The following is a 14,371-nucleotide window of genomic DNA, read 5'->3' as shown; positions in this document are numbered from 1 at the left end:
ATTGAAGTGAAGATTGTTGTGGCCTACTATCAAGAAAGAGAAGAGAGATTATCTTGTGAGACCAAGTTTGAAGGATCAACAACGCTTACAACCACTTTTGTAAGTCTTTCATCAAATAATTATAAATCTCTTTTATTCCTTTAAATATCATTCAATATCCTATCGTGTCATATCTTGTTGATCTCTATTTACTCTATCTCTACTCTTTCGTCTCTTCCGTCCATAATCCCAGTGATTCCTTCCTCACTTTCACGATATCTTTTGTCTACGCAACGCTACGCTTCTAGGCAAGCCACGCCACGACACCGGAAGCTGAAGGCGGTTGGATTTGATGCTCTAAGTAGTCGCATAGAGGTGTACAACTGATACCACTAGAGAAGATATGCACACTTTGCGATTGTGTGGAGGGCTAAATAACCTTTCCCCCATCGCCACCTTTAATAGGTTTCAAGCACTTGACCTTGTTCTTCCAATGGCTAGCTAGTATTATCATTCAAGATGTGCTTTATCATTAGGTTAATCTTTGCCTTGCCACTTCTCCTTAAAAAGTGCTAACTTTGACCAATTGACCCATTGTAAAACTTGACATTTTGTCTCCATTCTCCTTTTGCACGCGCCCTATCACAACGAAACGTGAACATGTAAAGTATGAAGAGGCTACTCTTTGTATACCACAAAAAGGTGCTTATACAACTTTTACAAAGGTAATATTTTATTCAATGCAGCCTTACACTAACACACTAACTTGTACATATATTCTCTAACAAGATATAAAGACGTGTTTGAGGTTCCCTAGATAAATGTTTTTACACTAACACAAATGTTAGGCTTGCATTCCTATAGATGATCCAAATTGTATTTTGTTGGTATGCAAACAAGGGCTTCAAACGATCAAAATACAACCCAATTGACAAAATGAACAAATTTAAGTTTGGAAAATGTAACACTATTCTTTCAAAGTTGGAGTTGATGCTAAAGAGAATTGGCATGCCTATGTTGAATGCGTAAACATGTTCAAAGGTTTAGAAGGTCGGAAATGTCAAGGTTGTAGTCTTCGAAAATCCTAATCTAACCATGTTCAGCTCAAAAGAGGTACATTTCATATGGGAACATGTCTGATGTTACACGGTATAGGACAAGGAAGCAAACAACATAGAACCATTAATGATCTTGTATTATTAACAACTAAATATGATTACTAGGGCAGGTGAATCATCATCCTACCAGATGAGGACAAAGATTTCCCCCGAAAGCTTAATATTGGTCCTAAGAAAAGCACAAAATGAAGGTAAATTAGAATTTGGTAACACTTCTTCAATATATAAAGATTTGTTTGCATGGTGGTATGAGGATATGAAGGGATTTGGTTATCAATTCTATATATGTAGACTTTGATTAAAAGAATATGGAATACTCATCAACTAAAGTAGATATATAATGAATGTGAATTATTATGAGCATGTTTGTGAAGAGGTTAGCAACATACTTGATTTCATATTTATTCGGTTAGTAAAACCAACAATGTGTGGTTTAATATTGTACCAATAAGCTAACACAAAGATGAGAGACCCATTTCCACTTTCATTTACCAATGGTGGAATGGACAATGTTGGCAGGCATGAGATGTGTATAAACTAGGATCAATCATCTCGAAACTTGGATTCATTTCTCCACACATCACATTCAGATGGATAATTTAACAAAGAGGAATCAAGATCGTTACTTATTCACAATAGTTGGTTGGATCGATTATGAGGTTGATAGAGAAGTAATATGAGACCATCTAGCTCCTGGGGATCAGTGATATGGGGGGTTCTCCATTCTAGACTCTTGTTGTATGAAGCCGAAGATTCTCCAGAGGGTTTAGGGGTTTCGATTGTGTACGATGAATCGTTTCACATGAGGCCAGACGAATTCAGTCAGCATGGGCTCTCGTGTGAATGTAGAAAATCTCATGTAGCATGATGGAGAAGGGGCATAGAATGCGTATGTGTATAAAGAGGACAAGTGTCAAGGTGGGAAGGCTTGAAGCAATCCAAGTGTTGCATAAGAAGAAGGGGGGGTTGCAGAGGTGATATGCTAGTAAGGAGAGATGGGCGATCAAGAACAACAACAGAAACAGGGCAATTCCTCAAATCCACCACAACAGAAACAGGAAAATTCCGCAGATCCACCCCAACATCAACAACAAACAGATGCATCTCCTTTTGATAAACAGATTGAGGTAAAAACTTCCATGTCTTTTTCTCATCACTTCCTCTTTCCATTAGTCTTTTGAAGGAGGGTGTTGGAAACCTTCATTGTGCGAAATAAATAACGGAGAAAAGAATTGTATGGAAGTTTGTGAATATATATGTGTGTGTGTGTGGAATAGGCGGCGAAGGCAGCCAAGGAGGCATTTCAAGCTCACCAAGAGGCGGAGGTGGCGATGAGGAAAGCCCAAACAAAGAAAATGCAAGCACAAGAGAAAGCTCGAGAAGCCGCGGCCGAAACAATGGCCCAACAAAACCTAGCTCAACAGGTAGCGAATAAAGCCGCCCACGAGGCTGCAAGAGTGGTCTCCGAATGCCGGTGCAACCCAATGGAAGAGAAGAAGACGGAGCTCGTCGGCCAACAATTGGCTCACAAGGTTCCTGAGTGTAGTTGTTGCCAAGGTAAGAGGAACTCCTATTTTGAAGTCCCCCTTCCATTCTTTGTAAATGCCGCCTTGTGTTTTGATTATTTCCACGAACACCCTTTTCTTCATTTTCCAACAAATGTCTCCTTGTCTCTTGCTTTTGGGCGGTTGGGAAAGCATTGAAGCTTTTAGGGGTACTATAGGAAAAATAAAGAAAAATCCCTACTGTATTACATAGGTTTCCTTGAGACAAAATGTAATGTTTTGCTGGGAAATCGTTGAAGCTTTTAGGGGTACTGTAGGGAAAATAAAGAAAAGTCCCTATTGCATTACATAGGTTTCCTTGAGAGTATAAAAACAAATTCACTTGCTTGCTTCCTTATCACAAAAGATTTTCATACTATAAATGGCTAGACTTTGCAATTCCCTATTTCTCAAACCTAGAAAGATGATGCTCACTCTAGGAACATCATGATAATGCTTTGGCTTGAGTTCTAAACCCAAGAAGCCTAAGTGTCATTGCATAGGCAAATAAGTAGCAAGCTATCTATACTGGCTTTTGCCTTAAAAATATCATAAATGTTAAGAGTATCTTAGAGTCTCTTCCCAATCATAACTATGGAACGTTATTTTTATCCCTAGATTATCAATGTAAGTTTTGTTTGTCTCGATATAAATATTGTTATGATCCACCTAGATCAAAACCTCATAATGTGACATTATGGAGGCACATAAGGTTATGTTTGATTCATACTATAGATCAAAAGCTCATAATGTGACGCTAGTGGAACATTCGTACATTCTTCATATGTATGAATGTCGATAGCCTTTGTATAATCGTGGCTTTGTGGAGTATGTTAAGGGTATTATCTACAATGTGTGAATCCTAGTGGGAAATATCTAAGGTTACTTATATTAGGTGTTTTACCCTATGTTGGTTTTATATGTCCGTAGCTTGTCACCATATCCAACTAGATATATTTTTGTGGTTTGTGAGTAAAAGCTTTTAATGATGTTCCTAGCATAAGCTAGACACTTTATACTTATTTTTCCCTATATAGTGTAGTTCCAGACCAACTATATATGTTTTTCTTTGTCAATATATGCATGATGCTTGGAAGTTGGTCTTGACATATGTAAAGCTTGAAATGATGTTCCTAAACTCTTTATGCTTATTTTTTCTTAAGTGTAATTCCACACCAACTAGATTGTTGTGCATTGTCAATATGTATATGCTTGGAGGTATATTAAATTGCAAAGAGAGAATTACAAGGGCAAAAAGGGCACAAAGCAAATTGCAAAGACAGAATTATAAGGATAAAAAGGACACAAAGCCTGCTTACTGTGGTTAGATCCACAATAGTAATTTCTAAATTGATATACAAACCAATGTGTGTAATTATAAGGACAAAACGACACAAAGCCTCCTTACAGTGGTTATATCCACAAAACAAAAATCTAAATTGATATACAAACCAATGTGTGCTAATAATCCATTATACAAATTTAAATTGTTACCAAAATCAATGAATGATAATAATCTTGTCTTAATTCGTTGAGGTCATATTTTGAGATACTAATGCTCTTATATGATGGATCTAGGTTCACACCAAACACTTCCTACGCCATCACCTATGTCGGAAGCTCCATCCTTACAAAGCACTCTATTGCAAGTCGCTAATCAAGCAGCTCTCATAGCACAAGCAGAATTGGGTGTTGCCATGTCAACTGCAACAACCACCCCAGACCCTATAACCCAACAAGTATATGCTTGTTTTAATTAAATAGATTCGTCGACTCCCTTGAGTGTCCACTCCCATTTAATAGAATTTTTTATTGTTTTGTTGTAGGTAGCCAAGGGACAGGTTGAGGTAGCCCAACATCAAATGGATGTGGCAGAAGAACTCGCCATTGCAGCGAAGTCCCCAGAGACTGCACTACAAGCCGTTCAATCATTGAACATTATTGGTAGCAACGTGGATCAACCCTCACCCCAACCGATGCAATTGGGTTGATGGATAGAATTTGGGCCCATTCTCTCCATAAACCCTTGTCAATGTGTGTATCCCCATAGAAATGATCAATTTTCTCTAGTTTCTCTTTAGTTATGTTCGACGTCATTACCTTTAACAACTAAGGTGATAACATTTATGATAGATTACAAACATTTTACTAGGGAATTGTTGGTTTTTTTTAAAATAAAAAATTAGGGTTTGTGTAACTTTCTTTGAAAAGTATAAGTTTACTTTAATGAAATTATGTGGTATACCAAGCTTTGCCTACATATAATCAAAATCCCTCAAATTGGAATTGAAGGATGAGTCCTTGTGTTTGGACAGCGTCCTAAATGCAATTACAGAAACTAGACTCAGCATATATAGAGGCTAAACTTTGACAACTATTAGTATGCATGTGAAGTATTTCAAAGGCATTGTTTGAAAATGTACATGAATTTTGTGAGTATGCGTGTGAAGTACTTCAAAGGCCTTCTTTGAAAATGTAATGTGAAGTTGAATTCTTACTTTTAAGTGTGGATCACCCTTTTGTATCTTACTATTTTGTTCCTTGGTGTGGAGTCATCATTACAAAGGCATTCTCTAAAAAAATAAATGATTTTAAGTTTACAATTCTTACTTTTAACAGTGAATTACCCATTTTATTTTACTATGTTTTTCTTATTTTGTGAGAGAGCCACAAGGCCTTTGAAAATCATAGTTACATTAGGCCTTTGGAACTACTTTGTATTTTCCTTTTGTGTGAATTATTTGACAAATTTATTCCTTGATATTGAGTCATTAAGTTGTGAGGCATAGAAATTAGAAAAAGATTAATTTGTATGAAGAGCATGTTGATAGTATTATGCAAATATTGGTACCCCTTATATTCTTTTACTATTTGAATCTAGAGCATCATAGACATTGTACTTTATATAAGCTATTAGAATCATGAAATTATGGTCTTTATCCATTCCATAACTTAATGTCTTAACTAAGCAAAGAATTGATAGGTTCAAAGGCTCCATGTAGAATTATTCATGGTCTCCAAACATTATGAGGATGTTGATGAAAACATGTGTCACCCAATGGTGTGCTCAATCTTGAAACCTAGAAGTGCTCAATTTCGTCCAATTTGCAACTCCACCATGGACTATTAGGAGTATGATTGCCGATCTCTTACACAACGCAATATCTTTAACAACCTACATGGAATATCACTTGAGGTTATATTATTACTAATATTTGGCACTAGATATCAATGTGGTTGAGGTGTAATGTTATAGAGGGTAATGCATGTGTATTAGCTATGATTCCTTTTTGAAGTTCCAAACGGTACAATCAATTAACTTCAGGCCACATTGCCCCCTAAGTTCTTAATTTGAGATTAGGAATGCATCAAATTGTAATTACCATTTTAATTACATGTAGAGGATATAAGATTCCAAACACATTTACTTTTCCAATTAAGAACATCCAAAATCAAAATCTCCATTTCGTAAGTCCACATATGATGAAAGTTCTACATCTATGTGTTAGGAATAGTTTTGCTTTGTGTATTATCCCTTGATAAAACATTATTTGAGAAGCTATGGAAAATTGAACCTGCCTAGCAAGCATATTCCTGATGAAGTTGTGGATGCTATTCAATAATTTGACCTAGGCAAGCATATTCCTGATGAAGTTGTGGATGCTATTCAATAATTTGACACCAGATAGGAGCCAAAAACTTCGTCTAGAAAGCCCAAAATACCATTACATGACACGCCTTATCCTGAAAGGTCATGTTAATGCTAATATCATTTTCAAATATCATCACAATTTTTAGGAGACTACATTATATCTTGCCCTCCCATTCTTGTTCTAAGCAAATTGAAAACAAGCATAAAGAAACGCTATTTGCTTGCAAAAGCCCTTGGACAACCAGCACAAACTTATTCTTTTTTTTTCCAAAAAAGCAAGAACTTATTCTAATCTCGCATTGTATCATACTAATGCCATTAATGTGGTTTCCAACCATTTCTATTGAATAATTGTGGAAAACAACAACGATTTAAGCTTTATAGAGAATTATGTACTATTTCTTATTTTGAACCACCCATGAATTGAAAAAAATCATTACCTAACTTAGCTATGAAGAGCCAGTTGTATAGTTGAGCATAAACCTAATGAGGAAGAAAAATATGGCACACATGCATGTGTACACACGCTTGTTTTTTTATATTGAACTTTGTAACACAGTTTAATATACCCATGCGCTCAAGTTTAATGAACTTCATTGGACTACCTTATCAATTTCCACTATAGAGTATAGTGTAACCAATATATAATCTCTCTTTACTGAAAATGTACATGATATTAACGTGTCATGTGTTTGTAACATACATGCCAATATAGAAATACTTACAAAAGCGGCATAGATATGCTAGCTATCTATTTCTACTTGTATGTGCGCGTGTATGTGTGGTGTGTTGAAGGGATGGAAGGCATAGTTGAAGGTGGCAAAGAAGTTGGCGAGAAGTCACTTCAACCCATGTTATCATGCCCACCTTGCCAAGAGAAAAGCAAACCTCATGACATAGCTCGTCATCATCCTCATGTGGGCCAACTAAGTAGAGGAAATAACAACATAAGTAAGCCTAATAAATCTCTCGATGGCCATGGCGATGGATACGATCAATCGAAAGTCGCAAGTGAACCAAAAGACATCCTTGTGTTTCGACGCATTGTACAAGAAGTAGATTCCCTCATGGAATGACTCAACTCTTTTGTTTCTTTGGTCAGTAAGTTGTCTCTCGTTTTGGCTATTTAACCATCTAAATGATATCTCCATATGATGCAAATCAAACTTTTGAAATGTCTCGAGAAGGAGGTAACAATTGTATTACCGGGAAGGAGGTAATAACTATTACACAAGTGTAGAAGTCCCAACCATATACTATGGTTCAATATGGGAGTTAAAACTTACTATGTTTGATTGTGATCATAGCAATGCATGTAAATTTTCGGTGCAAATAGTGTCAAACCCTATGTATGCAAACCCATGATTGCATTCATGGTGCTTTATAATTTGAACTTAGATTTGCATGTAAATCACATATGTGTATGAGCCACGATGTTCAAAGTACGTATCATTTGGTTACAAGAAGAAGTTTACATAGTCTTGGTTATCGAGGCCAAGGGAATATGTGATATTTATATAGTTCACACAAGTCTTGAACATGTTATTAAGCATTATATTATAGGCTTGAAAAAAGCTATCCTAGGCTTTTCTCCTACATTGATAACTTGTGAAATGAAAATACTATGTGGGCTATTTAGTGGCTTCGTACGAGTTATATACATAGTGAAAAATGCTAATGTTAGGTTTGTAGTATGAACTTGTGTAGTTTCAAGTAGAATTTATTGTTGTGATGTGAAATTTGAATTCTTTCTTATAGGGGCTTTGTACATTTTTATATTGTGAAAAATTCTAATGTTAGGTTTGTAGTATAAAGTTGAACATCATATGTGGCTTTGTGGAAAATGCTAATGTTAGGTTTCTAATACGAACTTGAACATTGTATGATGGCTTCATAGTTTCAAGTAGAATGTATTGTTGTGATTTCAATTGTTTCTTATACATATGTTTGTGTAATTTGGAGTTGGTATCAAGTTGAATATGTCATTGTAATTTGTATGTATTATGCATACATTTATGTAATTTGTACTTGATAAGACAATTCAAATCTATGTCCTTCGTAAGCACAAGTAACATTTGAAAATCGTGGCATTATGATTATTCTTGTAGAGGTATTGGTAAGTCGGATGTAATATTATGGTGTTTTAAATACCGAGACAAGTTTTGCTATTTGTGATTGACAAAAAAGATTGAAAATCATGGTGTTATATGGTTATCCTTATAGAGTTCTTGGTGAGTCTTTATAATATTAGTAAAAAAATTTGAAAAACGTGGCATTATGGTTATCCTTATAGAGGTCTTGGCAAGTCTTTGTAATATTAACTTGTTCTAATAGTGAGAAGTTTTGCTATTTGTAACTCATGTAATTCGCAAACAAATTTATGTGATTATTTGCATAAAGGCCTTTTTAAATTATGGTGTTAATTTTGAACGCACACGGCAAAGCCTTGTATGTATTTATTCTTCTAGCAAAACGAGAATATGGTTTCTATGCTCATACAAGTTTGTTTTTCGTGTTCTATGATGAATTGTTTAGGAAATATATTTCTAATTCTTGTTGGTTATTTAATTTGTGTGTGCGTGCACATTTACAATATTAAGGTTTCTGACATAGGAGCTATAGGTCATGTGTCCAAAGTGAACAAATAGAGAACTCTCACGTAGGAGATATAACTCATGTGTTGTAAGTGAACAAATCAAGAAAAAAGATAGTTATAACTCTCAAAATGCACTAGTGAAGGTTCTTTTTTTATACAATAATTTATAGTCAGTCTACTTGTCGTATGTTATCTTAAAATACTAACGTATTTCACATATGTAAAACACCTTTTCCATTGACGAATTGCATGTGTAGCATGGTTGAGGGTATGTTCACATCGAATAACAACCTTAAATTGCCACATGTACATTTAGTTTGATATGGAATCCTTTTCCTCTTTTATGTAGTACTAGTAAAGTCTTGTTTTTTTTTCCAAAAACAATGTTACCCATTACTTAGGAAGAAGTACAAGAGGTATCATATGTACATGGGCCAAGCCTCATATATAGCTTTGTGGCTTCGATTAACTCTAAAAACGTGAAGCCTGGAGTGATCTTTCTACAGTCCAGGGATGGGAGGGGGATGTTGGATGAGGGAGTCCTCGATGGGAAGAGTCATTTGAGCACCATTGTATATTGCCCACCTTGTTAAATCATTCAAGTGCTCAAACTCTTGCATCATTTGTCTTCTAGATTTTTGCATCGTCCTCTTGCAACAACCGACATGATTCAATCTTGCCTAAAGACCCACATCCTTAAACTCAAATAATTTCTTTGGTTGGATTTTCCTAGCAAATAATCAACAATAGCTTCTTAATCCATGCTAGTCCCTAGGTTTTCATAAAGAGATTGTTCAAGAACCCACAACAATTTCTTAATCCACTTAGGTCCCATGCATTCGTGAATAGATTGTACAATCGTCTCATAACACACTTCTCTTGGATTTCCCCATTGAAGAATCCACAATAGCTTCTTAATCCAGTTTCTTAATCCCCACTTAAGTCCCATGCCTTCATGAATAGATTGTACAGTCGTCTCATAACACACTTCTCTTGGATTTCCCCATTGAAGAATCCACAATAGCTTCTTAATCCACTTAGGTACCAAGCTTTGTGAATAGATTTACAATTTTCTCAACTGATCCAAAGTGACCTTTTATATTAGATCTTTATATGTTTGGTTTGCCCTTGGAATACATGATTTTGTGTAATAGTGATGCAACTTTGATTGACACGTGCTCACATTTGCTCCCCTTGAATAAAAATCCCACTTTCTCTAAAAATTATGTCAACCATACTCCAAATGCCCACTTTGTTTCCTATGTCACACGCCACCAAAATGCCACCTTTTACTTTGTGTGGATTGAGGATAGTGAAACATGATAGGTTTATTATGGTTCAAGAAAATATTTTGGACTCTAAAGGTTAATAAAGTAAATCAAAGGCTTACCTCTTGTCCCTTTGATCCCTATCCCAATTGACATCACATTATCCAAATAAATTTGTGGCTTGCCCAAGATTGATGCATTCCAACCTTCCAAAGACTCTTCTCTAGATCCTTTAGGAATGTTGTTGATACTCCCACCATATAGTTTAAGTTTGGGTGTTGTATTATACACATATAAAGAATCTCAATTAGAGTTCAATATTTCTTCTCTCTCTTAAACCTTCTACTCATAGTATTCAATATATTTAGGTTGACCTCGATCAATGTTGAAGCCGACTTTGAGTTCTCCGACCCAAATGCTTTGAAAAGTAAGCATTCATATTTGGTTTGAGCTTCTTATTTCCCCTTTGATACATCTCTAGCCTTAGAAATGTGATAGTCTTGACTAAAAAAATCATTCATATTCAGCTTGGACCTTAACCTCTACTTAAATCTAGTCTAGATTGACTTTAATGTAGCCCACGAGGACAATTTTACACTTATGTCATAAGGATCAATATTTTCTTACCCTCAATTTTGAAATAAAGCGTAGCATAGTTGGATATCACTTAAATTTGCTCACAATTGAGGAATCAACCAATCAACTACTACTAGGCCCTTCCAACCTGCCAAAGACTCTTCTCTAGATCCTTTAGGATTGTTGTTGATACTCCCACCATATAGGTTAAGTTTGGGCGTTGTGTTATACACATATAAAGAATCTCAATTAGAGGTCAATATTTCTTCTCTCTTAAACCTTCTACTCATAGTATTCAATATCTTTAGGTTGAGCTCGATCAATGTTGAAGCCGACTTTGAGAGAGAGGGTAGACAAAAGAACAAGAACTAAATTATGCTTCCGTTACTTGTGTTGTTCACCTTGATTGTAATCAAGGTGCACCGAAGTATTTATACAAGAATGTGGTGGTATGCATGCAAGCTAGGAAACATCTAGAGAGTGCATGGAAACTTCTAGAGAGTGCATGAAGATGCATTCTCTGGAAGTTTCTTGAAAGTTCTAGTGATTAACATAGAATGTAATAAGTTGAAACTTATACAATATAATAATGCATAGATGGATATAGCTTAATTGGTAAGGTTGCCGAATAAGACCAGGAGGTCACAGGTTCAACCCCCTACATTCCATCGTGTCTATGACATTATCTTCCCTCTAAGGCTGCCTCCCAGAACTCGTGGTTGGCTTATGTGGGTATCGTTGATGAAAATCGTGAATGACCTCCTGAGCATTTTGTAAATGTGTAATTGGTTCCCATGTGTGGCGTTTGATATGGGGTAACCTTTCCATAAGACCAAATATTGGAGTTTTCAATGACGATATCGAGAGTCGAGGATTTGGTCAACCTCATATTCTTCGCATGTTGACAATTCCATAGGTCATGGTGAAGGAGGTTGTCATCCCGGAATTCGAGAAGGAGGGTAGAGTTTGAGGAGAGAAATGTGAAAAAAATTGTGAATCCTGAATGTTGGAGGAAGTGCTAACCGGAAGGCGACTGGGTTGATCCGCTCGGTGATCCGAAAAGGGCCTAGTCTTTTGTAGTTCAATTTTGCACAAGGATGTGTGGTGGCGATGTGACGACGTAACAACCAAACCATTTCCCCGACTGCAAACATCGGTGCAGCCAAGTGATGTCGGTCCGCTTGATCTTTTACTGGTCGCTTGCGACACGGAGCTCCAAGGCGAGATCATGATGGACATCGTGTAAAGAGTGGGCACGCGTCTCTGCCGATGGATTGACCGAAGTTGTAGGTATGGAAATGTTGAAACGAGGGTGAAATCCATATTTTGCAAAGAAGGGGGAAACCTTAGTCGAACCATGGATACTATTATTGTAGGAATGGAGGTCGGTGATAAAGTCCATGGATAGAGAGACCCATGGTCGACTTGGAATGGGGAGCGGGTGGAGAAGACCATATGGCCAATGGTGAGGCATTTTGGACCGAGCACATACATCGCATGTCTTGATAAATTCCTTGACAAATTTCCAAGGTTGCGGACACCAAAACCCTGGAGATAGCAATTCCAGGGTTTTCGTGACCCCAAAGTGGTTGGCAAGAGGATCATCATGACAATTTTGTAGTACTCGTGTCCGACATGATCCTTCGGGAACATACAAGAGATGATTACGATATAGTAACCCATCTTGGGTTGTAAATTGGTTGAGATATGAGCTTTTCAGGCCCGGAGATGGGTCATTGATGCGGGCCATGATTTCTTTGGCGAATGGGTTTGATGTGGTTGCTGTGACAATCTCGTTGAGCAAAGAATCATCATGCAACATGCAGGTGCCGAACATTTGAAGTTGATCGGGCCGCAACAAACAATGGGATTGTTGTGAATATGCGTCATCTCCTGGGCGCAATGCCAAATCAGGATGCCGGGAGAGGGCATCAGCTTTCCCATGTTGAACTCCAGGTCGAAACAAGATCTCAAAGTTGTAGTCGGTGAGAAAAGCTGACCATCGAGCTTTCCTCTGATTCAATGTACGACTGGTGGTGAAGTAAATTAGAATTTTGTGGTCGGTCAGGACCTAGATGCGATGTTGGGCCCCAGACAAATAGGGTCGCCACTCAGTGAAGGTATATATGATTGCTGCAAGCTCCTTGTCGTAGACTGGATAATTATTTTCAAGGAGGTAAACTTCTGAGAGTAGAAGGCAATAGGATGTAGTGTGCCCTTGTCGTCTGGTTGGGATAGGATAATTCCAATGGCAAAGTTGGAGGCATCAGTTTCAACTTGGAAGGGCCTTGTGGGGCAGGGTGGACCAACACTGGGGCTGTGAGAAAAGCTGCCTTGAGGGCATCAAAAGCACTTTGCACCGCAGAGGTCCAAAGAAATGGAGTATCTTTTCTAGTAAGGATGATTAGAGGTTGCACTAAAGAGGAAAAACCATTGATAAATCGTCGATAGAAATTTTCAAAACCAAGAAATGATTGTACCTCTTTCAACCAAGTAGGGATAGGCCAATCAGTTATTACCGCTACCTTGCGTGCATCCATTGTGATCCCGGAGGGTGAAATCACGTAGCCTAGGAATTCGACAGAGGTCCGATTGAATTCACATTTCTCACTTTTGGCGTAAAGTCCATGTTCCCAAAGTTTGGATAGAACCAGTCGGACGTGTCGGGTGTGCTCCTCTATGTTGGAAGAAAAAACTAAACTGTCGTCGAGGTAGATCACCACAAAGTGATTGAGATACTCCCGAAATATATTGTTCATCATGTGCTGAAAGACCTTCGGGGCGTTGGTGAGACCAAAGGGCATCACTTGTACTCGAAATGTCCATAGCGTGTTCAGAAGGCAGATTTCCATTCATCTCCTGGCTTGATACACACCAGATTGTAGGCTCCCCGAAGCTCGATTTTGGAGAAGATACTCCCGGTTCAAAGTCGCTCAAGGAGTGCTGGAATTAAAGGCAAGGGATAACGATTACGTAGCGTAATTTTGTTGAGACCTCGATAATCCACACATAGGCATAATGAGCCATCCTTCTTCTTGACAAATAAGATTGGGGCCCCAACCGGTAATTTGGAGGGTTGAATGAAGCCCCAGATATGTGCGAAGAGCCTCAAGTTCGGGTTCAGATAGCCCATAGATGGTCCCAAATGGTGGATGTGCATCATCTTGGAGTTCGATTGGGCAATCATAGGGGCGATGTGCCAGTAACCGGTCTGCATTTCGCTTTTCGAACACGTCCAAAAAATCACTATATATTGCGGGCAAATTGGTGACAGGAACAGAGACGTCCTGTGACACAACGTGCATGGAAGCGACCACGCTAGAATCGACCACAATGGAATCGGCAACGTCAGAGATTGAGTTGAAATCAGAACAATGTGCACCCAAGCTAAAAGCAACCCCCACACAAGTAATGGTGTTTGTGGAAGAGACCCGCGCTGGTGTTTGTGGAAAGGTGATCGACTGGCTTCACCAATCCACCATTGGATTGTGTGTTTCCAACCAGGAGAGCCCTAAAACAATCGGATGTCGAGGGGTTGCAATGAGATAGAATGTTAATACCTCCTGGTGGAACCCAACTTGAGGTACCAACGAGACAGTGGCTTCAGTAACCGCTCTGAAGAGAGAACCCGTCCGTCG

General features: G+C 37.9%; 1 protein-coding gene across 1 annotated transcript; it reads left to right on the top strand.

The window, feature by feature from the left end:
* Positions 1-2,060: 2,060 nt before the first annotated feature.
* LOC147857043 (uncharacterized) lies at positions 2,061-4,820 on the top strand. The gene is made up of 4 exons (XM_087328699.1): positions 2,061-2,224; positions 2,375-2,654; positions 4,220-4,380; positions 4,468-4,820. The coding sequence occupies exons 1-4, from the start codon at positions 2,093-2,095 to the stop codon at positions 4,630-4,632; spliced, it is 738 nt and encodes a 245-aa protein (XP_087184825.1). The 5' UTR covers positions 2,061-2,092; the 3' UTR covers positions 4,633-4,820.
* The last annotated feature ends 9,551 nt before the right edge of the window (positions 4,821-14,371 follow it).

This window comes from Azolla caroliniana, unplaced genomic scaffold, assembly GCF_043228905.1.
Source record: "Azolla caroliniana isolate FFs.n. ecotype wild unplaced genomic scaffold, voAzoCaro1.0.p SCAF_12, whole genome shotgun sequence".
In the NCBI taxonomy this organism is placed as follows: domain Eukaryota; kingdom Viridiplantae; phylum Streptophyta; class Polypodiopsida; order Salviniales; family Salviniaceae; genus Azolla; species Azolla caroliniana.
This window is presented reverse-complemented; position numbering and strand designations above follow the sequence as displayed.